Source organism: Lycium barbarum, chromosome 4 (genome assembly GCF_019175385.1).
Source record: "Lycium barbarum isolate Lr01 chromosome 4, ASM1917538v2, whole genome shotgun sequence".
In the NCBI taxonomy this organism is placed as follows: Eukaryota; Viridiplantae; Streptophyta; class Magnoliopsida; order Solanales; family Solanaceae; genus Lycium; species Lycium barbarum.
This window is the reverse complement of record NC_083340.1, coordinates 139,135,110-139,161,420: the sequence shown is the minus strand read 5'-3', so window position 1 is coordinate 139,161,420 and position 26,311 is coordinate 139,135,110. Positions and strand designations below refer to the sequence as shown.

The 26,311-nt window shown below is 37.9% G+C and overlaps 1 protein-coding gene across 1 annotated transcript; it reads right to left on the bottom strand.

The window, feature by feature from the left end:
• Positions 1–19,059: 19,059 nt before the first annotated feature.
• On the bottom strand, positions 19,060–25,620 carry LOC132637904 (uncharacterized). Its single transcript, XM_060354919.1, has 3 exons — positions 25,534–25,620; positions 25,148–25,444; positions 19,060–20,427 (listed from the first exon to the last, which is right to left on the bottom strand). The coding sequence occupies exons 1-3, from the start codon at positions 25,618–25,620 to the stop codon at positions 19,060–19,062; spliced, it is 1,752 nt and encodes a 583-aa protein (XP_060210902.1).
• Positions 25,621–26,311: the final 691 nt, after the last annotated feature.

The following is a 26,311-nucleotide window of genomic DNA, read 5'->3' as shown; positions in this document are numbered from 1 at the left end:
TGACCCTTTTTGGCTTGATATATCTTTGCCGTTCATTTTGAATGTCTTTATGCTCGTTCATTGTGACCCCTTTTGACCTGATATATCTTTGCCGTTCATTCTTTGTATGACCTTTATGGTCAGATATGTCTTTTCTCGTTCAAATTGTTTTGTTGACCCTTTTGGTCGAATACTTCTTTGCCATTCGCTTCTTTTGTTGACCCTTTTGGTCGAATATGTCTTTATTGTTTGTTCTTCGTGTGACCCTTTCGGCCCACTGTACCTTTGTCATTTATCGCTCTCGGGATATTTTGGTCAGCGTGGCCTCTGTTATTTGTCCCTCTCACGCCTCTTTTGGCCAGCTACATCCTTCAAATCCTGTGCGCCTTTCCTTTATTTGTTGAGCCTCTTAGTCACGCATGTTTCTCAGTTTTTCCTCGTGCGATCCATCTCTTGGTCGGATGTATTTCTTTTGTCCATTCGTCTTGTAATGTACATGATAGTCCGACGAGTTATTTTTTGCCGGATTTGGCCTCCGCAGCTTCGTCGCCTTCCTGTTAAGACCTGCATCTATAAAAAAATTGTAAGTTTCCTAAATGGCCGATTAGCATTGTTGTTCTCCCATCCGATGGCTTCTCTGGACGTTCTTCTGAAATGTCTTGGCCTCGGTATTCCTAGAGATTGTTTTGGAGCGCACTTATACTAACGAGTGTATATATTTTCTTGAGATCTGCAGTACAAATTAGCAAAGCGCATTGTTCTACATATGCAGGTTCGTTATTATTACTATTTTGGAAAATCTTATATCATGACATGTGACTTTGAGTGCGGCCTTCCGGATCCCCCGGGAGGTATGACTGTTGATTCCTGATCTTGATGGAAAAACCCTAAGAACTTTCTCGAAAGTCCTGTCTAAGTTCGGGCTTGCCCCGAGCGGCTGTTGCTGTTTCTCATCATGCGGGAATTTTTGAGGTCCCCTAAAAAATTCTTCCCCAGTGTAGGATTTTATTTTCCTATCTCCCTGTTGATTGTTCCTGATAGGAATTTTTGAGATCCTCTAAAAAAAATTTCCCTAGTGTGGGGTTGACACCGGCCAGTCCTTGTGTCTCGGTCTCGTTGCCTAATCTTGTTGGTTCTATCCCGTTTCGTTGTCTCTGGGGTTTTCTTAATGGTTTTTGGGTTTTTCTTTTGTGACGACCGAGCTCGAAAGCGCCTATGTATCCTGTCATTGGGAGGCAGTTGTAAGAGTTGTTAGGTATATCAAGAGAGAACGAGGAATGGGGATCTTATTGAGTTCTAGAAAATCAAGTAGCATATCAGTTTTTTATGATGCAGATTAGGCATCATGCCGAAACACTAGGAGGTCAGTATCAAGATTCTTGGTAAAAATTGGAGACTTTCTAGTTTCATGGAAGTCAAAGAAGGAAAATACTGTCTCAAAAAGCTCAGCCGAGGCAGAATATAGGAGCATGGCCAATGCAGTTTCAGAGGTAGTTTGGTTGAGATCATTGTTGAAAGAGTTGGGATCAGAAGTACAAGTTCCAGTAAATCTATATTGTGACAACAAAGAAGCTTTGCAAATAGCTGCAAATCTAGTATTTCACTAGAGGACAAAGCATATAGAAATCGATTGCCACTCTGTGTGAGAAAAAAAAAATACAAAATGGACTGATTAAAACACAGCATGTGAGTTCTAGCGATCAGCTGGCTGATATATTGACCAAAAGATTTGGAAGAATGCAATATGAGTTTCTAGTTGGCAAACTGGGATTGCTAAATGTTTTTATGCATGCCAGTTTGAGGGGGAGTGTAGAAATAGGTGTCACATGCGAGTCCGCGACTTTTCTAGCACAAAAAAAAAGTTGAACCAAACTAGTACAAAAAAAAAAAAAAGACATTAGTAGGTTTCACGCACGAATTTCGTGCGTGAAAGGACCAAACTGCAAAAATGCAGCTTGTGCCTTTCACGCACGAAATTCGTGCGTGAAGCAGCTTTTCTGTTTTTTTTTTTTTTTGGTGTTACCTTTCAAATCACATTTTTCCATACTTTGGGTAAAGATTAGTCATGTTTCAAAACCCCAAAATATCAATATTTTATATAAAACTTAATATCTTTTTTTGCGTATAATAATGTCGGCTCATTACATCAAGTCCACCTAAACGTTTGGATCGTCGTTTTAGGGGTTCTAAAGTGCCCCGAAGTAAGTTTTGAAACTTGTTATATTTATAGGGTTTTGATTTAAGTGTTTTATTATATTTGAATGTATAAATATAAATATTTGATTTAATAATAATTCATCCAATACGAGAGGTTTATACTAATTAAAAAATAATTCATTCCATTTAATTACAATACTAATTCAAAGCAATACAATAATAAATTACAATAATAATACAATCTTCAAGTTCTACAGGCTCTATTACTTCGAGACGTGCTTGTACTACCACGGCCTTGTTGCCGACACGAACGCTTGTCATGACCATATTGCTTACATTTAGAGCACTTGCGAGAATAAGTTCTTTCACTAACATCCATTTGATTGGGTCTACGACTCCGTGAGTTAATGCCCAATTTCCTGATGTAATACTTGTTCGCAACCATCGAAAACAGCTCGTTTGGCCAATAAGCTTCATTACCAAGTGGGTGAAATTGGCCGGAATATGCTCTAAGGTAATTGTGGACCTTGTATTCCCCCGCCACATAACTTGTTACCGTTTTTCTCATTCTCTCGAAGCACTTGACAGCATGAGAACACGACATGCGGTACGTTTGCCACTTACCGCAAGTGCATGTTCTTGTTGCCTCATAAACGGTATGCACGTTTCCACACTTACCGTTGTGATAACCTGTCCTAACTTCATACACATGTTGAATTGGGTCATACTCGGTCATTTGGTGATGCTCACATTTTTTTCTATAATGCTCCATATTTTTTAAGGGCTTTGGCATCCATGTCCCGCCGTCGGCTAATATCGCTTTAGCCTGCCTTGTCCTACCAACAAATCGCTCCACAACCTGCTTGAAAGTCATTCTGACCATTGCGGTGACAGGTAGTCCTCGAGCAGATTTCAGCAAGCCATTGAAAGACTCTGAGCTGTTTGTTGTGAGCATGCCCCATCTTTTGCCTCCATCAGCATGAAACGTCCATTTTTCAACATCGAGCTTCATCAACCAAACATATGCGGGTTCACTCACTGCCCTGATCAGATCCATTTTTGCAGCCCATTTTCGTTGTTGATGCTCCATCGCAGCCCCCCACATTAATTTGTTTAGAGTGCCATTGTGAAACGTTGATTACAAATTTGCCTTCAAGTGCCTTAAACAATAGCGATGGTAAACAAAGAGAGGCTGACACCCCGGTAAATTAGCCATATTGTGTAATATACCTTTATGACGATCAGACAACACACATATGCCGGTACGATCCTTAATAACATGAGTTTTCAAATGGGTCAAAAAGCTCCCCCATGTGTCGTTGCTCTCGTTTGCGGCAATTGCGAAAGCAAGAGGAAATATTGACCCATTGGCATCCATTCCTATTGCAATTAGGAGCTTGATGTCGTAGGCACCATATACATGCGTACCATCTATGGATATCACTGGTTGGCAGTGAGCAAAACCATCAATGCATGGTTTGAATGTCCAAAATACGAAGTTGAAGATTTTACCCTCTATAAGACGCCACTCTACAACAGTACCATTATTAAAATGTTGTAGAGCTGTCCTATACCTTGGCAGCGATTGAAAAGAAGTATGCCAATTTCCAAAGACCATCTCAAAAGCGCGTCTACGCCCAAGAAATCCCTTTCTGTTGCTTATAGTTTTACTATATACGGTTTGAACGTTTCGAATACAATCTTTGATGGGGATCCTGCACAAGTTTAAACAAACAACATTTAGTAATGATCTTTTAATCGATATAAGACATATAATGTACTAGGTAGGATAAGTTACCTTGGCGTTTCAACAACGTCTTTAAGTAATACTTGAGCAATCATGTTTGTATTTAAATTATAATGATCTGCTCGATTTTCTTCCATATCACAAGTGTGTCTTTCGCGGAATTTTGTGATAGCCCACATACCATCAGGCTTAACAATTCCCCGAAGCAACCACTCACAGCCTTGATACCGTCGTTTACAAACTAGTCTCCATATCTTTATGTTTGACTGATCAACCTTAAACTCCCTCATGTCCTTAAAACAATAAATTTTGACAGCCCGTTGCAACACCTTTTTGGATACGAACAACATTCCCTTTGCAAGGTAGCATCGATCTTTGTTGAGATCCTTTGGTTCAATCCAGGTTTTTTGGCGACTATCATTATCTTCTCTTGTGAAGACAAATGCATCATCACGACCCTGCAGGCTGTCAAGATAAGGGATATTGTTAGAATGCCACTGAATTGGGCTTTCAGAAGCTGGATTTTCAGCCATCGGTAGTGGTGCGTGGTGGTGCATTGGTTCTTGTTGGTTTTGGTTTTGAGGAATATTGTTGGTCATACCAACTTGAACATCATCATCATCATCGGTTACCTCTGCATTATTAGCTATTTCATCGTCATCACTTGATGATGACTCATAATAATTAGGAAAATCTTCATTATCAAGTGCATTCATCCTCCTACACGAAAAGTAACATATTTTAAATACCAAAATCATATATATATATATATATATATATATATATATATATATATATATAGATAAGTTAATATCAAGGTGATGAACTTACTGTCGTTCATAAGCACTGTCATGGTGTGGAGAATGATCAACTCCACCGAACTGAGAGGATTGACCAACATCCATATTTGGTACCACTGGCGAGTTTTGAGAATAGTTCCTATAAAGATTTGAAAACTGGTTATTTACCAATTCATACAACAAACACGTGATACTACACATAATAATATGAAAAATCCATATTTACCAATTTTCATTGTAAGCTTGATTAAATTGCTGGCTTAGATTTTCCAGCAGCACTTGACCACTCAAAATGTCTCCATAAGAACTAAAGTCCCCATAAGTGTTACCATGAATAGACTGGACTTGAGGGACTTCTTCTCGAGGTATCTTTTCAACATACATCTCATGAACATTAATGAATACTAAATCACAATATTCTTCCGGCGATCCCAAATAATCACTCAAAGATTCATCATCGTTGATATTGTGCATGCTATAACGCACTACACCGTTTGATATTGTTTGTGGATATCTGCCAGTTATTGAGATTCCAAACTCAGTGGGTGTAGTTTTCATTCTTTTGTGCATGTAACTGACTAGTGTTTCATAATTTAAAGTTGTTGGAAATTTAACATGGGCTTTTGGTTTGATACTATAACGAATGGAGTAATTGTCCTCAATGATATCTCCATCCCAAAATAGTGAAACCTTAACAGTTGAAGCATTTTGAGACATTTTTTCTATGAAGTTTGATTTTTTTTTTTGAATGACTTGTAAGACTTAGACTTATGAAGTTGATGAGTTTTTCACTCGTCAAGCCTTCAAGTTAAATAGACCACTCAAAATTGTAATGTGTGGTGTGTTGCCAAATTAACACTTAGATTGCGCATTAAAATGGTGCGCAATACAAGTCGTGTTAAAACGGTCAAATAATGCAGCAATGTATTGTCAAATCAAGGCTTTATGTGTCATAGATTCCTGAAATTGTCATGCGTGGTGTTACATTGCGCATTAAAATGGTGCGCAATACAAGTCGTGTTAAAACGGTCAAATAATGCAACAACGTATTGTCAAATCAAGGCTTTATGTGTCATAGATTCCTGAAATTGTCATGCGTGGTGTGTTGTCAAATCAATACTTACAATGCGCATTAAAATGGTGCGCAATACAAATCGTGTTAAAACGGTCAAATAATGCAGCAACGTATTGTCAAATCAAGGCTTTATGTGTCATAGATTCCTGAAATTGTCATGCGTGGTGTGTTGTCAAGTCAATACTTACAGTGAGCATTAAAATGGTGCGCAATACAAGTCGTGTTAAAACGGTCAAATAATGTAGCAATGTATTGTCAAATCAAGGCTTTATGTGTCATAGATTCTTGAAATTGTCATGCGTGGTGTTACATTGCCCATTAAAATGGTGCGCAATACAAGTCGTATTAAAACAGTCAAATAATGCATTGTCAAATCAAGGTGATGGGGAAGGGAGGCCTTTTCACGCACGAAATTAGTGTGTGAAAGGATAAAAGCCTTTCGCGCACAGTTTATGTGCGTGAAAGGTTAATTTACGCCTCCTAAATTCGTGCGTGAAAGGCCAAAGCTGATTTTTGCACTTTGGTCCTTTAACGCACGTAATTCGTGCGTGAAAGGCACAAGCTGCATTTTTGCAGTTTGGTCCTTTCACGCACGAAATTCGTGCGTGAAACCTACTAATGTTTTTTTTTTTTTTTTTTTGTACTAGTTTGATTCAACTTTTTTTTTTGTGCTACTTAAGTCGCGGATTCTGTCACATGATAGAGGGGTATTTTTGTAATTAGATGAGTTAGTTAGAGATTAATTAATGAGGCGGTTAGTTTATTAGAGTCAAAGATAGACTATATATTTCTTAAGTTAGATAAATAGGACCATTGTACATTGAATTCCATTATTCTGTTTTGCTCAACTTTGAATACAAGCATGATATTTCACAGCATCGTCTCTCTTTCATTTCTCTGTGGATCTCCATTGTAGGTGTAGACACGTGATTTTTGACCCTTTCGGGATTTTTTTACGGTTTTAGTGTCTGATTTTTCTTTTAGTCTAATCTTTGACATTTTAACTTTTATTTTTATTTTAGTAGGTTTTGTTTGTGGAAATGAACAAACAAAAATATTCATCATTTTTAGATTACAAGTTTTGTGTTTCAAAGAAAGAAAACTTACAAAAATAGGTTTCTTTAAATCGAGGTTTTAGTTAATTACTTTTGAGTTTTTCCTTAGTATAATTATTTATGTTTTATTATTTTTGGTTTAAAAGTAATTGATTAATATATTTATCATAGTATTTTTATTTTATTCCTTTAATGAAAAAGGAAAATTAAAAAAAGGGGGGAAGGAGAACTAATATCATATTGCCATATGGCAAATTTCATCCATATCCATATCCATGGCATATTCCATTTTAGGAATAAGAATGTCCTAATATTAGAAGGATATTTTAGAAAACTTACCAAAAATTAAGCACTCTATAAAAGGAAAGCTAGATCTAATTTCCTAATCTAGACAACAATCATCCACTACACCTAGCGAGAGACCCCTTACACCATAACATCCTAATAAACCTAGAGACACACACTACACACAATCATCCTACTAGACTAAAAAATACTAAACAGCCGCAGCCCCTATTTTCTTGGAGTTGATCTTCACCTTCTCCATAGATAGAAAGACTCAAAGCTATATCTCCTTCACGAAAAAAATGGACGATACACAGCAAGAAGAGAGCATTTTCACATAGAGGTAACTAGCCATCACTTCCCCGCTGTAACTAGTCCACCATTACGCCAAAACCCCATTAAAACCAGGCATGAAATCCATAAAAACCAGCTGAAAACACAATCTCAAGCACCATGAAACCACCGTTTCCGGTTCGAGGTCACATGGGGATTTTCTATTCGAGGTTCATGCTCCAGTAGGTCTTGCATTTTCTTAGTTCGAGCTATGATCGGAATTAGATGCTGCTCTTTGATTCTGGTTTGGCTCATGCCAGTGTAAGCTTTTAGATATTTTCTTATTAATATTGAAGAACCCATTTGCTGCTCATCTCTTTCTTTTTACTTCGTCTCTTTTGCACATGATTTCTCTGTAGCATGCTTTGATATTATACAGTGTTGATTATTGACTTTGATTATCCAAAAAATTGCTTTGAATCTAATTGTTAAGTTTAAATCATTTTTGGGCAGTATTTGTTCTTGTTGAGGAAAGTTTGGTTGACAAGAAGGTCCACTAATCTTCATGAATAGATGTTGGTTTTGGATTGAATAAGTGAGATTTCTTTGGTCTTATTTTGCAAATAAGATAAAATAGACCAAATTAAATTTCAAAAGGAAACTTTCCCATGCTTCAGTTACGTTTTTATTGCTTTACTAATGCCAATATCTCTTTTCTTTTTATGCTTACATAGGATGTTTCTTATTTTTATCTTCTCATTAATATATTTATTTATGTTAGTTTGGTTCTGTATTAGCAATTTAGTATAGTGGTTTAATACATGTTGCTGAGTTCGTTGCTTTGTTTGGTTTCAAATGGGTATCTCCATAATTATAAGAATGGGTAAAATAATTATTTAGGAAAAGTAAATAGTTTTTGAACTATTATTCCATTAAGGTGTTAAGTACGTAAGTTGATCAGCTCCCTTTTAAATCTTTTTAGCATTATGTGAGTGTAAGTTAATGGGTTGTGCCAAGGAGTCTTAATATCTTAATAATTAGTTTTCTTAGGTCACATGCATTTATCATTAATTTTTCATTAGCCTTTAAGAAAAGAAATTTACACTGTATGTTAATTGGGGCAACAATGCTATTAAAATTGACCCATTTTTTTAATTCTTACAAAAAATGACTCAAACTTCTCTCTCTCTCTGCCTTCTTATATGTTGGAATAAGTGTCTGTATATGTGTGTATATATATGTATATGTTTGTATATTTTTGGGCTATTTTTTGTAATATAAGTTTTGGGCTATTTTTTTGTAATGTAAGTGACCAACTTGTATATTTCTGAAATTTTCCCTTAAAAAGAATGCTAATCTTAGTTTCTTTTCCCAAACTTCAACAGTTTCTCGTTTACATGAAAATGGTCCCTTTTGACTAATTCGTTATTTTGCTGCGATGAGATTATATGTGTGAAATAGTAATTATTGCGACAGTTTTGTTGCTTTCAATTTTCGTGGACACTCTGGGAGGGCTTGATCGCAAACGTAAAAAGATTATTTCGGGCCTAAATTACTTTTAAGACCCGATTAATTATTTACTAAGGTGAGATGAGTTAGATGAGCTGCGAATTATTTCAAATCTCGTTGCTATTGAAAAGAAAAGAGCGGAAAAACTAATTGTAAGGGAGTGAGATGGGTTGCGAATTTATTCAAAGCCCGTTGTTAATTAATGTTTAACCAAGGTCCGTAACCGAACACATGGTCAACATTTAAGTGCACCTAAGAGAATCTATCGTTATAAGGATTAGAAAAAAATGACTAAAATGATAAAGAAAAGCATCTCAGATTTAAGAGATAAATAATCCTTATAACGATAAATTCTCTTAGGTGCGCTTAAATGTTGACCATGTGTTCGGTTACGGACCTTGGTTAAACATTAATTAACAATCAAAAGAGCCATGTGTGTGGTTACGCTCCTTGAATTTTTAAATAAATCGAGTTTGACCATGTGTGTGGATACACTCCTTGGTCGACTTTTGTAAATAAGAGGCTTTGTGCGTGGTTACGCTTCTAAGCCGAAAATATAAGTCACATTTCTAAACTACTTTTAGGCAATTAAGCGAATAAAATAAACGTGTATTATCCGAGAATTAATTTTAGCCAAGTATAAGTCAATAAAGCGAACGTGCTAAAACCACGGGACTCGGGGAATGCCTAATACCTTCTCCCCGGTCAACAGAATTCCTTACCCGGTCTTTTATTTTTGCGAACCAATAATAAATAGTCATTTTATTTTGATTAGGGATTCATAAGGTCACTTGGAACACCAAAACTCAATTCCAAGTGACGACTCTGAATAAATAAATAATCACTTTTCAAAATGTCACTTCAATTGGAAAAACCCTTTAATAATAAAACATGCATGTCCTTTGGGGCACATAAAAGGGGTGTGACAGTAGGAGTCTACAAACTCTTTAGAAATGTTACCTCTCTGGACTTTAGAAGCTCAATAACAACAACATACCCAGTTAATCCCACAACGTGGGGTCTGGGGAGGGTAGAGTGTACGCAGACCTTACCCCCACCTTAGGTAGGGAGGCTGTTTCCGGAAGACCCTCGGCTCAAGAGAAAGCATAAGAAAGGTCAGATACGGGTAAACACATCAAAGCAGTTATGAAAATGAAAACAATGAAAGTAAATAAGCCATTATAAACCAACAGATACTCGCAGAAATCAAGAGACAAGAAACTATAGAGCAACATAGCTACTCATAAGAAAGGATAAACGCAACTACTTACTAGCCTTCTACCCTAATATGAGTCCTCCATACCCTCCTATCTAAGGTCATGTCCTCGGTAAGCAGGAAATGCGTCATGTCCTGTCTAATCACTTCCCCCCAATACTTCTTCGGCCTACCTCTACCTCTTCTGAAACCGTCACTGGCCAACCTCTCGCACCTTCGCACTGGGGCATTTGCATCTCTCCGCATCACATGCCCAAACCATCTCAGCCTCGCTTCCCGCATCTTGTCTTCCACTGAGGCTACCCTAACCTTGTCTCGGATGACTTCATTCCTAATCCTATCGCTCCTAGTGTGCCCACACATCCATCGCAGCATTCTCATTTCCGCCACTTTCATCTTCTGAACATGAGATTTCTTGACTGGCCAACACTCTGCCCCATACAACATAGTCGGTCTAACCACCACTTTGTAGAACTTGCCTTTAAGTTTCGGTGGCACCTTCTTGTCACACAACACTCCAGAGGCAAGCCTCCATTTCATCCATCCTGCACCAATACGGTGTGTGACGTCATCATCAATCTCCCCATTTCCTTGTATAATAGACCCAAGATACTTGAAACTATCTTTCTTCTGTATGACCTGGGTGCCAAGCTTCACTTCCACATCAGCCTCATGCACTATCTCACTGAACTTGCACTCCAAGTACTCTATCTTGGTCCTACTCAACTTGAACCCTTTAGACTCCAGAGTTTGTCTCCAAACCTCCAGCTTAGCGTTAACCCCGCTGCGAGACTCGTCAATCAGGACTATGTCATCCGCAAATAACATACACCATGGCACCTCACCTTGAATTTGCCTCGTCAACCCATCCATCACCAAGGAGAATAAAAATGGGCTAAGAGCTGATCCCTGGTGTAACCCCATCATCACTGGAAAGTGCTCTGAGTCTCCTCCCATAGTCCTTACCCTGGTCTTGGCCCCATCATACATGTCCTTGATCGCCCTAATGTACGCCACAGGTACACCTCTAGCCTCCAAGCATCTCCATAGAACCTCTCTCGACACTTTGTCGTATGCCTTTTCTAGGTCGATGAATACCATGTGTAGGCCCCTCTTCCTCTCCCTATACTGCTCCACCAGTCTTCGTACAAGATGAATAGCTTCTGTAGTTGAGCGCCCCGGCATGAATCCGAACTGGTTCTCTGAGATAGACACGCCTCTCCTCACCCTCATCTCCACCACCCTTTCCCACACTTTCATAGTGTGGCTTAGCAGCTTGATCCCTCTGTAGTTGTTGCAACTTTGAATGTCGCCCTTGTTCTTGTACAATGGAATCATTGTACTGTATCGCCATTCTTCGGGCATCTTAGCCGTCTTAAAGATGACATTAAAGAGTCGGGTCAACCACTCTAAACCTGCCCTGCCTGCAGTCTTCCAAAATTCCCCAGGAATCTCATCAGGCCCGGTCGCTCGACCCCTACTCATCCTACAGACAACACCCTTAACTTCCTCAACCTTTATACTCCTACAATATCCAAAATCACGACACCTCTCAGAGTACTCCAAATCTCCCAACACAATATCTCTGTCCCCACCATCGTTCAAGAGTTTGTGGAAGTATGACTGCCATCTCCGTCTAATGAGAGCGTCCTCCACTAGTACCCTGCCATCCTCGTCCTTGATGCACTTCACCTGATCCAAGTCACGCGCCCTCCTCTCCCTCGCCTTGGCTAGTCTGTACAACTTCGTATCCCCGCCTTTGTCCTCTAGTTCTGCATACAGGCGTTCAAAAGCTGCTGTCTTTGCCGCCGTAACTGCTAACTTTGCTTCCTTCCTCGCCCTCTTGTACAATTCCCTATTCGTTTGCTTCTCCTTATCATCCTTGCTGTCTACCAACTTCGTATACGCCACCTTTTTTGCTTCCACCTTCTCTTGAACTCCTCCATTCCACCACCAGTCCCCTCGGTGCCGACCACGGCTACCCTTCGAGACCCCCAACACCTCTCTAGCTGTTTCCCTAATGCAACTGGCCGTCCTATACCACATGTAGGTGGCCTCCCCACTACTCTCCCAGGCTCCCATAGCCCTCAACTTCTCCCCGATCTCCAGGGCACCCTTCATGGTCAAACTCCCCCATTTGATCCTGGGCCTGTCATCCACTACCCTCTTTCTCTTCCTCATCTTGATTTCCAAATCCATCACCAAGAGCTTATGCTGGGTCATTAGATTCTCACTCGGAATCACCTTGCAGTCTTTACAGAGACCTTTATCTTCCTTCCTAAGGAGTAAAAAGTCTATCTGCGTCTTAGCCACCGAACTACGAAAGGTTACCAAGTGCTTCTCCTTCTTTGGGAAACTCGAATTGGTTACCACCAGCCCAAAGGCTTTTGCAAAATCCAACAGTGCAATTCCTCCTCCGTTCCTGTCCCCGAAACCACAACCTCCATGCACATCATCATAACCCCCTGAAATTGACCCAATGTGCCCATTGAAGTCTCCTCCGATGAATAGCTTCTCATTGGACGGTATACCTCCCATCACCTCGTCCAAATCCTCCCAAAAACGTCTTTTCACCTCCTCACCCAAGCCCGCTTGCGGCGCGTAAGCACTAATAATGCGCGTAAGCACTAATAGACTTTTCCCTTAAAATTAGTCTCTTTTCTCAAATACTATTGAAGATTTAACTGACACTGTAGTTTTCTTTTTAAAACAATCTAGTACGTAGGCAAAAAGGAACATTTTAAAAGATGTATCTGCTGTTAACATAACAAAGCAAATCACACCTTTAAAAATCAAAATAGTCTTTTAAAATTAATGCTTCTCATTTGTTCTATTTTTCAACATAAAATCTTTGAGGAAAAGCTGAAGATAAAAATGTTGTCTGGTTCAAATTTTCCTCCCTGTAGCATTAAAGTAGAGACCACTATTTTCTAAAAAGAAATTTCTATACTCTTTGAGGTAGAAATTTCTAGACTTTTTGTGGATTTGGTAAGTCTATTAGGTTCAAAATGTAATTCATGATTTAGTCGAGTCAATAAACCTACCAAAAGGAAGTTCGAATTAAAGACATACCAGCTCGTGCACAGTGATCACAAGAAGTTCTAACGGAGTAATTCTCCATTTCTTCAATGGTGTAAAGAGGAAAACTAATACCTCTCTTCTCATCGCACAGATGTAAAATCGGACACCAAATTTGCATTTCATTTACTCTATACTGCATACTCTTAGCACAATTAGCAACAAAATCCATAATGTTCTCCTAAAAGGGAAGTCCACATTTACGATCTGCAAAATTCGCCATACTGTTTGTTGTCTCCTCCCCCTTCCTCTTGATGGAAGCCTCGGTCATTTTGTTTGGAAACAGAAAGAATTTGAAAGTTTAATATGTTTATCGGGACAAGGCCCCCGTCATACCTTAACTGCATAACTGACATGAAAATAAATAAAGATAACACTTCAAATGAAATGTGGCTCACCAATAGCTGATACGAGTAAAGACCTAAAGAGCTGCTCCGTCGTCCTGTAAATCTGCATCGTGATATGCAGGCCCCTGGAAAAATAAAAGGGGCCGTCAGTAAACTTGAATTGTATTGGTATATAAAGCAACTGAATGAAATAAACATGACACATGAAATAATAGAACCGAAACTGAAACTGTAAGCTGAACATGAACATGAGTATATATGACATGAATATATATATATATATATATATATATATATATATATATATATATATAAAACATTTTAAGTGAGAGAGCCTTAGTATAACTGACGTGTAACCATCACGTGAGCACGTGGCGTCTGATCTCAGCCCGATCAACTAAGCCATCTTGTACCTTGCCGGGGTATAAGACATGAACATGACATGAATGGATCCAATAATCCGCAATGGGTAAACATGAAGGAATCGTCCTAACTAGGCGGAGCGATCCTTATCGTACACTTGCAAACGTAGTTTCAGGCTGTCTGAGTTGTCTCGATAATCTGTGCAACTCTCAAAAACATGAACATGGATATGATTGGCTTAGTAGCTCGTGAATTATATAAACATGATTATAAACATGATTCGTGAGTATATTATAACATGAAGATAAATTAGACATTGAGATAAAGCATAACTCCAAATTTAGCATATATAAATAAGCAGTGATCCGACTGATAGTAGAAAAATCAATATGAAACAAGATAGGATTTTAGTTCCTCATACCATGGTCGCGGAGCCTGTTTAAACCCATAAATTGCTTTGTGAAGCCGACAAACATGAGTGGGATATGTCTCATTCACAAAACCAGGAGGTTGAGACATATATACTTCTTCAGTTAGAGTCTCATTCAAGAAGACATTGTTAACATCTAATTGACGAAGTGGCTAATCAAATAAAGCAGCCAGTGAGAGAATAACACGCATTCCTACTGGAGAATATGTTTCACTATAATTAACACCTGGATGCTGCAATAAACCTTTAGAAACAAGTCGAGCTTTATAGCGGCTAATACTTCCATCAGAATTATATTTAACACGAAAAATCCACTTAGACCTGATAGGTTTAGCTTGAGGATCTGCTGGTATAAGATACCATGTGCCTTGGCCCTTAAGAGCCGATAATTCCTCATTCATAGCAGCACAACATTTAGGATCTTTTAATGCGTGGCTAAAAATTCTAGGCTCAACAGGTTTGGGTATTGAACTGGAAGAAACAATAGACCTAGTAGGTTTGGGCTGAGGCAAAATTTTAGCATTAGTATTTGAGGAAGTGGCTGGCAATTTAGATGGTTGTGCAGTAGTGGATAATTCAGCTTTAGAAGCTAGAGTAACATTGAGACAAAGTCTTTGAATTGGCTTACTGATATTGTTTTTTGGAACGGGTAACCATGGGATGATTTAGTATAGGGGCAGAAGAAGGAATGGAGGAAGTGGAAGGGGTTGGTACTAATAAAGAGGATGATGAAGCAGAGGTAGAAGAAGAAGTAACAGAAGACGTACCTAGAAAAGACGCAATAGAATTCTTAAGCTCGTCTGATAAAAAGCGATTGCTGGTGGCGGCCTCATGAGAGGTACTTCCTGAATCCGATGTTGCAGGTATAACATGAGAGGAGTTATCAGATGGATTTGATGTAAAAGGAATAGTATAATGAGAGCGAACCCATATATCTGTCACGACCCGAACCGGAGGGCCGCAACTGACACCCAAGACCCTACTCGACTGAGTGCCATACTACCATTCCATCCGTGAGTCACAACTTTTTGTGAACCTTTAATCTACGAAATGACGCTTCCGTCAGGTAAAAAAAAAACTTTTCAATAAAAATCTTTTGTCAAATCAGGGACTTCTCCCTTATCGTTAATTCAAGAAAACCTTTAGTCACAATAAAATCCTTAAAAATAAAGCTTGAAAACACATCGACCTATATGGTCGCTTTATACCACTGTCGACTGCTCGACGCACTATCCACAGGACACTGTCTGCAAAGTCTCTAACATATACAGAATGCCATAACATAAGTACTTTGACTCGGCAACACTCCGAACTGAGATGGAGCTCACCAATCCAACTGATAGCTTGGGAACATCCTATAGCCAATGTCTTCTACTCATCTGTATACACCTGCGTGGCATGAAACTCAGCGCCCCCAGGCAAAGGAACGTCAGTATGAACAATGTACCGAGTATGTAAGGCAGAACTGAAACAATATATCTCGACTCGGATGATAAAAGAGTAACACATTCAACCTGTACCTGTAACCAACTTTGATAAACATGTACGTGCATATGAACTTTTGACGCAACATGAGTATGTGTGTGTATATATATATAATGCATGCCTTCACCCTGCTCGCAGCCCCTTCGGGCATAATAGCATAATGGCCTCTTCGGGCATCATAATCATCGTATACCAGCTGATCAGGTGGTTTGCGTATATAATGCCTTATCCCTTTTCCCTTCCCAATGAAATGATATCGTGCATGTATGTAAATATGCAAATGCGTGAAAATCTTTGAAAACCATCAAAAGACTCCCTTCGGAGCAATTTTAACGCAAAACGGGAACTTCTTCCCCTTTTCATTTGTCTCTTTCGAGACTCCAAAATTTAAATGTAAAATGCATAGGAAAGAAAAAACCCTTTGAATGTCCCCTTCGGGAATTAGACAATATTATGAAATCGCACAACCTATGGATGCCCCTGCGGGACTTAAGAGGTCAAAGATACGAATCCTCTTACACTGTCTAGGAATAGAGTCTTTGGAGTTCATTTATTTGCTGGGTTCGTTTAGATAATAAGGATCTTCGTCACTACCATAATCATCACCACTATCATGTCTCACTTTGAATGATCCATAACATAAACTGAGGCCATATGTTATATGGCACGCTCAGACATAAGTTGAGGCCATAGCACGCTCAGACATAAGCTGAGGCCATAGCACACTCAGATATAAGCCGAGGCCATATATTATATAGCACACTTAGTCGCGTCATGAAATCATCTAGAAACTTAGGCTTGAAATCTCTAGGATTGGAATCATCATAAGATTTTCAGAAATTATAGACTTCTGGCATTCCTAGGAGTAAAATATTATGAATGTCATGTATGGAATCAAAACATAGGAATCATGCCTTTGAAAGAAAGGTTTAACCTTAACATACCTGGAAGCTCGCATCTCGACTTTCCAACCTACCTCCTGTCTTGAAATCTACATATAAAACCATTCATTCTATTGGTAGGCTCGTTATTATATACTTATCCTAAACCTCCAAATAAATCTTTCTAGAATCTGCCGAAATTCGGGCAGCATCTCCCCTGTTTATATGCCTAGCCCGAATTCTCAATTCAGCAATCAACAACAACAACAACAACAATACCAACATCAATAACATCATTTCCATCACCAATATGTACCATAAAACAGCCCACACGCTGTTTTCCAACTTCTATAACTAACCAACTTACTACACTATTATTTAACGACTTTATCTTCGAGAATATACCGGTATTATGTAATTAGAAGAAGATTCATACCTTATTCTCGTTGAAATAGCAAGATCTCCAATATCCTCTTTGAATCCATGATAGAATCCACCACATAACAATGCTAGAATCATGAGCACGCGCTATCCGAACCTAAACTAATACTCTGTCGCTTAAAATTTGCTCACTTTTTGTTTCCCTCTCTCTCTCTCTCTCTCTCCAATTTTTGGAAATTTCTAGCAAAATCTGGTGAAAAAAAGGGGTTCTTACCCTTTTTATAAGGGTCAAATTCGGGTCGGGTTCACTGTAGCACGCGTTTCTGTTCTGTAAACTGAACTTGTAACGTCTATAATTCTCTACTCCGAAGTCCAATCGACGAGCGGTTTGTTGCGTTGGAAAATTATTAAATTCAAATAATTAGCCATTAAATAAGTAATTCTTAAAGCAATGATATTTATATGTATTACCATTAGAAATATTGCATTATTTCAATTCTGATCCTGAGTCAGTAAAGAAAATACTGGTATGTTATATATATAGGAACTTTTCTGGAGAAAATAGTAGAAGAATTTCACCTTGAAGTCGCAATTTTAATAGGTAAGTTCATTTTCTTCTTTATTACTTACATTCTTTGAATATTTATCAAAATTGTATATTGAATTTATTCAACTTTTTAATTAAGTGACATTCTCTATCTTACACATGGCAAACATAATCTAGTCAACACTATGTTAGCTAGGTTTACCTAAGTCGAGGATGAATGACCACCCTTGAAGCCCATCCTAGCTTAAGCCTGTCAAGTGGGTCGGGCCGAGCCATATAAATGAGGGTCACACGGGGCCGGGTCGGGCCATAGTTAGTGGGCCGGGTTGGGGCCGGGTTGGAGGAGGGTAAGGGGTGTCCGGCCCAGGCCCTACCCGGGTAGGGATACATAGTGGGCTAGGTGGGCCGGGCCGGGTTTTAGTTAGTGGGCCGGACCGGATTTTAAATATTTTTTTAAAAAAAATTCTAATACTAAAATTTATTAAGTTTGATACTTTAAAATCTAGTTGTTGTCAACTTTATTTTAACCATCAAGTTCCTTAAATTATACTTTGGCCCTATTTTCAATCTATAAATACCATTCATTCTTCTCCATACATTTGGTTATGAATTTATTGAAATTGTATTAACTTTCTTTAATGTTTAGTTAGTGAAGTATGCATATCTTTGAGATTTAAAATTTAAATAATTTTGTTATTTTATAACATTAAAAATAAAAATAAAAATAAAACAAATTTTATTTATCTTTTTTGCCTAAAACAGCCTACTATTATTTAAATGTCAAATATTGTTATAGGTCTATAACAGCCAAAAGATTTCGAACCTAACGACGTTGTTACAGAGAGATTTGACTATACTTGTCATATATTTCTACTACTTGTATGGGAAAAGTTCGCTAAGTGAACAAATGCTCACTAAGTGTCGGTTAGAGTCTAGTCCAGATTTTGGATTATGACATTTTTTTTTTGACAAAACCACCTAAAATGGTGGGAATTTATTGGAGCAAATATTTACAGAAGAAAAGCAAGTTACAGAAAAATTGCAAAGAAACGAAACTATCTAGAAAGCTGAAAACTAGCTATGATCACCACATTAACACTACTAGAACCTTCATCATACTAAAGCAAACCAGGGACCTTGATTTGTATCCATCTTTCACACTCTCAAGTCTCACAAGTGGAATGAATCAAATCTCTTGAATTTATCTTCAGGTCATCCTGGATGAAGTAGAGTTCAGCTCCAATCTTATAGATGTATGATCTTAACTAGCATAGATTCTGAACTTAGTCACAGAAGTTGCTGATGAACCTCCTGCTTATTACTTGCTGCATCTGATTCCACATTGATTAATTCCTAACTAGTAATATCAGTGTTTTGTGGTAGAATGAACCAAGGTTGATACCACACACCACAAAACAAAGTTATTTCCAGTTGTATCCCCTTCCCTACCTTCATTGATGTTCTGTGCTGCTGTTGTCCTGATTGCTGTATGAAGCCTGTTTGGTTGTTGATCTAACTCTGAAGTTTGGAAGTTGGCTTTTATCCATGTTGATCGATCTTCTTCCATGAGTTGGAATATCTTGAAACTGATTGTATTGAATTGTACCCGCAAAATCAAAAACCATGTTAATAAAATAATCTGCCACACTATTTCCTTCTCTGAACACATGCACCACTGAAACCTCTTTGTCATTCCTCCATCTTTGTATACTCCTCACTGGCAAAGCAATACTCCATGGCACCTCCCAAATACCATCCAGTACCTTTTGCATTTTAAGGGAATCAGTTTCCACTATAACAGGCAATAACTCATGTAGAACGCAATACTTGATTCCCTCTTCAATGGCCACAACTTCAGCAACTAGATTAGTTGTCTCAGTTAATATCCTTTCCATAGCATATATAAACTCTCCTGAACTATCTCTAATACAAAAGACTGCTGAACTTGGTTCTGGATTCCCTTTAGAAGCACCATTAGTGTTGCATTTGAAGCATCCTCTATCTGGAAATGTCCACTTAACCTGTTTATATATTAATGACAGCCTGTAGTTCTCTAGTAATTCAACTATCCTAGGCCACCATTTAGGCATGTTCTGCAGCCAAGGATATCTCTTCCTTGCTAGCATATATATGTTCCTATTGACATCATGTATGACCTTGTTTTGAGAAACAGCCCCTCCATGCCTTCTAGTGTTCCTGCTCTTCCAAATTTTCCATAAAACCAATGCAAGAATTGCTTGATATAGAGGCTTCAATCTTGCAGTAGTTTGAAAGTTCCACCAGCACAAGATTTTATGCTTAACTTGTAGGAAAGGGCCCAAGACACCTACTGCAGTTGAGAAATAATGCCATATTATAGTTGCAAAAGGACCTGTAATGAAAATATGATCCATGGTTTCCTGCTGATTCTGACAACACCAACACCTTGAGACTATGCTAATTCTCATTCTCATCAACACTTCATCTATATGTAACTTCCAATACCAAACTCTCCATAGGAAAAATGAGATTTTGTATGGCAAGCCTTTAATCCAGAATTTGTCATAAACAGTTGATATCTGCTTTCTATTTCTCAACTCCTCCCATGCACTTTTAACTGTAAACTTACTAGAACTTGTGAACATCCACCATGGCTTATCTATCTCATTTGTTCTCACAAAATGTCCCAGTTCCATTCTAGCATGATCAACAATATCTACTGGTAACACCTCTTGTAGCTTTGCATAGTTCCATTGATTTTCACTCATCGACTCTTCAAGCTCATCTCCTAAAACTTCATTCTGATAATGATTAGGTATCAGATCATACAAAGCACCTATCTTAGACCAATTATCAAACCAGATTAAAGAAGATCCATTCTTGGGTTTGTTGACACCCAATTTTGTCCCTCCTTTATTTCAATTTATTTCTTTGAGCTTCTAAATTTATTGACGAGCTGAACATTTTATTTTCACTATCACTAATTTTCACTACTTTACTATCAACATTACGAGCATTACTTTATCACAATGGCTCGTCATCATTTTATCTTCGTATTTTTGTGTTCGTTAAATTGATTATACTTTATCAAGTTTTTTTTTCTTCTTTTATATTTATCATAGTAAATAAGTGTACTAGTTATTAAATTAGAAGCCCAAAAATAATTAAATAGAAAGGATCAATAATTTTCAGCCAAATTATTAGCCCATACTCTAATTAATTCACCCCAATATTTCAGACCAGCCCATATGTTTGATTCACCCAGCCCACCTTTTAAACCCAAATATCCAGCCCAACACCCCGACCCGACCCAATTTTATTTTCCTAAAAACCTAACCCTTCAGCCGACACCCCCATTCCTCTTCAGCTCTCTCTCTCTCTCCTCTATCTTCATCTCCTCACCGCCACGCTCCCCTCCACTCATCTCTCTCTCTCTCTCTCTCCATGCTCTCTTCCACCTCTCCTTGTCCCCCACGCCTATCTCTCCACTTCCCCTTGTCTCCCACGCTCCTCTCCACTCATCCTCTTCCTCCGCTCCCTTACGCTCTTCCATCTCTCTCTTCTTAAACCCAAACTCTATAAAAGGATGGTGAGTTGAATCGAGGAGGGGGAGACCGAAAAATCCCAAGGATCTGGAACCACAAAATCCCCTACAAAACACAAGTTTTAATCATCAAAGATAGCCTTACGCGAAAAAAGAACAACCAACAATTACTCTATTTTTTTTGGTTGGAAACTTTTGTTACTTTAATCGGGTTCTTCGAGTTCGAGCATAAATCCGAGACGTCGACACCCCAGTTCATTGCACACAAAAAAGGTAAACCTTGATACACTCATTGTTTTTAATCTTTAGTTTCTGCTTAAATCAAAATTCTAGCTTATTTCTGCTTTTTCGTAGTCGTTATGCAGTTTCTTTGTTGTCCTGTTATTTGTTTGATGTTTGGGAGCTGTTAGGATAGGTTGATAACTGCTAAAATGAATTTAAAAGACGTATATTGTATTTTTGGATGTCTAGACTGAATTTCCAGGACTTAGAACCTATTTAAAGTCGAATATACATAGGATATACAGTGGGTTATCAAGGTAAGAAGGAGATATACATTCGATATACATCTGATATACACACCGTGGTGCGTATATCTTAGGTATATTGTGTATGTGATTAAGACAGATCGGCACTGAATCATCTCCATAATTGTCTTTCATTTGTAAGTTTAAGTTTCCTGTTTTGGTTGGTTTAATATGATGTCTAGTGCCACTTTACTGACTTTGGATAGATTAGTCTATTAATGGGCCCTTTATATATTTGTCTGATATGTTTCTCCTCTTAATCTATAATTTAGTCAATTCATGAGTTTTTCTAACATTAGTTTTTTTTTGGTAGCTTAGTTTAGGAATCATACATGCTATGTTGTTATCTGGTTTGTATGCATTGGTTGGTTTAACCTGGTTTAGTTACTGCTTTAACCTCACCTGAGTTAAGATAAATTTACCTAATCATTGGCATTCCTATAAATTCTGTTTAAAGTGGAAATTTTCCAGTTAGGTATTCATTAGAAGCTGTTTAGTCCATAGCCTGTTTGAACCTGATCCTTGCCTAGTCTGGTCAGTCACATACCTTAATAACTCTGTGCTTGATTCATGTTTGTGTTTTGGCCTGTTGATTCAAAGTAAGATATTTGCTCGACTACTTTGACTATCTCTAATATGTATTTAATTATGAGAAGGTTCATGTGCTAGTGGTTTGTATATGTTATTATTTAGCTTTAACCTGTGTTGAAATACTGTTTGGTAGTGTTAGTAATAGGTGTCATTCTTATCTAATATAGATAAGTGAGATTAGACATTGGCATGTTTGTATCTATTTACTTAGTATAGTCTCATGATATGAATGGTAACCTTGTTTGGGTTTCAATTTGAATCTTGTACATGTCCATATGCTGTTTGGTCTTAGTCCTTGCATTAACCCTTCATAATGTGATCTCTTAAGGTCATTAGATGTTTCTTTTCGAAATTTGTGATTGATTGGTTTAGAATAAAGTATGATCCTTTCTTCCTACTTTATAGCCTGAATGTATTCTCAGATATGCTCAGATGTGCTCAATGGTGAATTGTGTTTAAGCCTGCCTCGTTTCCTACTTATAGCTTGATTCAAAATCTTATTCTCTTTGTTCTGTTGTGAAGCTAACGTGATACGATAGCATACTTAAGGCTTATTTGTGTTAGTTTCCATAGGGGCCAGTAGGAGCTATCTATAATTTTGTTGCTTGATTGTTATAGTTTAACCTTAAACTTAAGATCATATTGTACTCTCAAATTTCTGTCAACTTAAGTGATACAATTGTTACTTGTGCCTTGCCCTGTTAACAACCAAAATTAATTAATTCCCTGTACTAATTCTGCTGTTACTGTTTGCATATTTGTGTATATGGAAGAATGATATTGCCCTCTCTGTCCTGACCCCCCGTCGTTTGATATTTTGGGAATTTAGCTTAGTGAAAATGTGATGACAGTTGCTGTTGGGCAGAAGCAAGCATTGGTGTCTCTTCTTTTATCTGAAAGTTGTATGATTAGTATCGTGGTCAATTTTGTGAAGTTCAGTGTCACTGCTAATAACTGATGTCGCCTAGGCATGTTTGTAGTTAATGTTGTTCACTGACACTGCTATGCAGATGCAGTTTGCCGTGGCATATTGTGCAGTTTTCCCTGCATTGTTCATTGCCACTTCTTTTTCTGTGCATTAGTATGGGATGCAGCCAGTTAGTTTTGTGGAGTACACTGCCACTACTGTGCAAGTTTGCCTATTTTCTAGTGTTTGTGTTGCCTCTTATTTTGTGGTTATCCCATCCTGCAATTTAAGGGATTGGAAAGTCATTTCCCTCTTGGATATTTTAGACTACAATTTATCCATGCTTAAACATCTTCATGACTAAAACAAGACAAATGGTTCATCGCATGTCGTTTTTATACTGGTCATGAGTTTCCCACCGTCGATAAATGTTTGTATTATGTCAAAGTGCACCATTATATATGTGCGTACTGATATTGAACTAATGCGAAACCCTTCTACTCTCCTTCTTCCTCTTTGCTATTATGCTACTGCTATGCGATATACATGGCATATACACCATATACACAAGCTACTGATTTTTTTTTAGTTTACATTTTATATGCTTAACCTTATTCATTGATAATATACTAATCATTTTCTTTTGTTCTTATGCATGAACATCACATACGAGTCCGAGGGGACTCGCCTTCTCCCATATCCGGTGTTGGGCTAAAAGCCCAACGTAACTCTTCCTGTGTCAGCCCAATCCACAGCTAAACAAGAAAAAAAATAAAATCTGGGCCCAAGCCCAATAGACAAGAACAGCCTGCAGCGGCAATACAAAGAAATTTATTGGGCCGAAGCCCAATAGGCGATGAACAGTTCGCGGCAACATATTAAGGCTGCTGGGCCGAAGCCCAACAGTCAACAAATCACAGCAGTCTAAAATGGGCTGAGCCTATTTGCATTATATCTACTCCTCTATTTTATTTTGTGTGCATTTAATGTGTATTGTATGGCTAACATTTTTGTTTGTTAATTTAGATGAACCTTAGTGACATTAAGGGGTTTAGTTTAGTAATGGGTAGTTAATTCTTACATGTCTATCTATAACTTTAGTCATATTTACAAAGCTACGTTCTTTTTTGATAATACTATATTTACACTTAGCCTAACTAATCGTAAGTCCGGTCGGTTAACCATTGTTAATGGGTCTTAAAGGGTGCCTAATACATTCCCTTTAGACTAATTGAACCCTTACTCAGATCTTTTGGTTTCGTAGACTTTAAAATAAAATCAACTTTAGATAATTACTTTAATTAAGTTTAGGTGTCCTAATTCACCGTAAATAATTAGGTGGCGACTCCTTAAACAAAAACAAAAATAGGAATCACCAATATGTTGTACTTCTAATTTAACCAAGTTAAAATGGGGTATAACAGGGTTCCCGCCAAATACCATGTTCCATTTCATCTCTAGCTTGCAACATCACTTCCAAGTCTGAGATCCCCCTTTCCACTGAACCACAGTTGGCCTAAACCTTCTACAATATTTGTTCCACATGAAATTGGACCACAGTGTACTGCTTGTTCTAAATCTCCACCAAAGTTTAGCAAACAAAGCTTTAGATATATCATGTAAATATCTGAAGCCTAATCCTCCCTCATTCTTAGGATAACATACATTTTCCCATGCTGACCAGTGCTTACTTCTTCCTTTTTCCTTAGTTTGCCAAAAGAATCTATTAAATAACTTGTGCAGATCTTTAATGACACATTTTGGAGGCACCATAACAGACATTAGATAAATGGGGATGCTTTGTAAAACACTTGATATCAAAACAGCTTTCCCTCCAAATGACAGTAGTTTTCCTCTCCAAGCCTGCAACCCGTCCTTCACTTTCTTCATCATATCTTTATAGAACAACTTCTGCCTTCTAGCATGAAAGATAGGACATCCCAAATAAGTAAATGGGAAGTCCCTTTGTTGAAGCCTGTTGTTTGTTGTACCTCCTGATTCAGCTCATTAGCCACCTTCTTATGCATATAAAAAAAGCTCTTGTCTGCATTAATTTTTTGTCCAGATTCTTTTTCATAATCATGCAAAATGGACATAATCATCTCCAAGGATGTTTTATCAGCAGATGCAAATATGATAGCATCATCTGCATAAGACAGATGATTCAACTTTGCACTCCACTTTGGCATACCATATCCTCTAAAACTGTTTATTTCAAATAATGAATTAAGAGCCATAGACAGTACCTCAGCAACTAGAATAAAAAGAGCAGGAGATAAAGGATCTCCCTATTTGACCCATCTTGTAGAGTGGAAAAAACAAAAGATTGTCCATTAATGAGAATGGAATACCGGTTATTAGCAATCAATCTCTATACCATGTCTACATACTCTTCTGCAAATCCCATCTTTCTGAGAACTTGAACAAGGAACCTCCAAGAAAGTCTATCATAAGCCTTTTCCATATCTAGCTTAATGATGACATTAGTAGGTTTCCATCTCTTTCTGATATCAGCCACCACTTCTCAAGTAAGTAACCCATTTTTAATGATATTTCTACCCTTCACAAATCCAGACTGATTTGGAGATATTAGAGATGGCAGAATCATCTCTAGCTTATCATGTAATAGTCTAGAAATAATCTTGTTTATGAAATTGCTGAGGCTGATTGGCCTCAGGTCTAAGAAAGTGTTGATAATTCTTTCTTAGTCAAGAGGACCAGATTTGTATGAGTTACTGACTTTGGTAGAGTTTGTCCCTCGTAAAAGCTACTGATCACATTATACACATCAGCACCTACTATATTCCAACACCTTTGATAAAAAAAACTCCAGAAAAGCCATCTGGTCCACAAGCACTATTAGGTGATAATGCAAAAACAACATTTTTCACCTATCAGGTGATAATGCAACTCCACCACTTTCCTGAGAAAATTTATTTTTGACAAAATGAAATAGCTTCAGTAGCAATATCATCCAAATTGTCCACCCATTCACCATCTACATTTTGTATTCTTGTAAGCAACAACCTCTTTCTTCTTCCTTTTACAAGACTATGAAAATATCTTGTATTCCTGTCTCCATCTGAGTGCCATTGGATGCCTGCTTTTTGTCTCCAAAACGCTTCCTCAAAATGCAGATACCTTTTGAATTGAGC

Coding starts and splice junctions, on each gene's coding strand:
- LOC132637904 (XM_060354919.1), bottom strand. CDS start 25,620: ATGGAAAAGGCTTATGATAGACTTTCTTGGAGGTTCCTTGTTCAAGTT. Junction 25,445..25,533: donor CAGAAGAGTATGTAGACATG/GTATAGAGATTG, acceptor TGGGTCAAATAG/GGAGATCCTTTATCTCCTGC. Junction 20,428..25,147: donor CTAATGAGCTGAATCAGGAG/GTACAACAAACA, acceptor AATTGGTCTAAG/ATAGGTGCTTTGTATGATCT.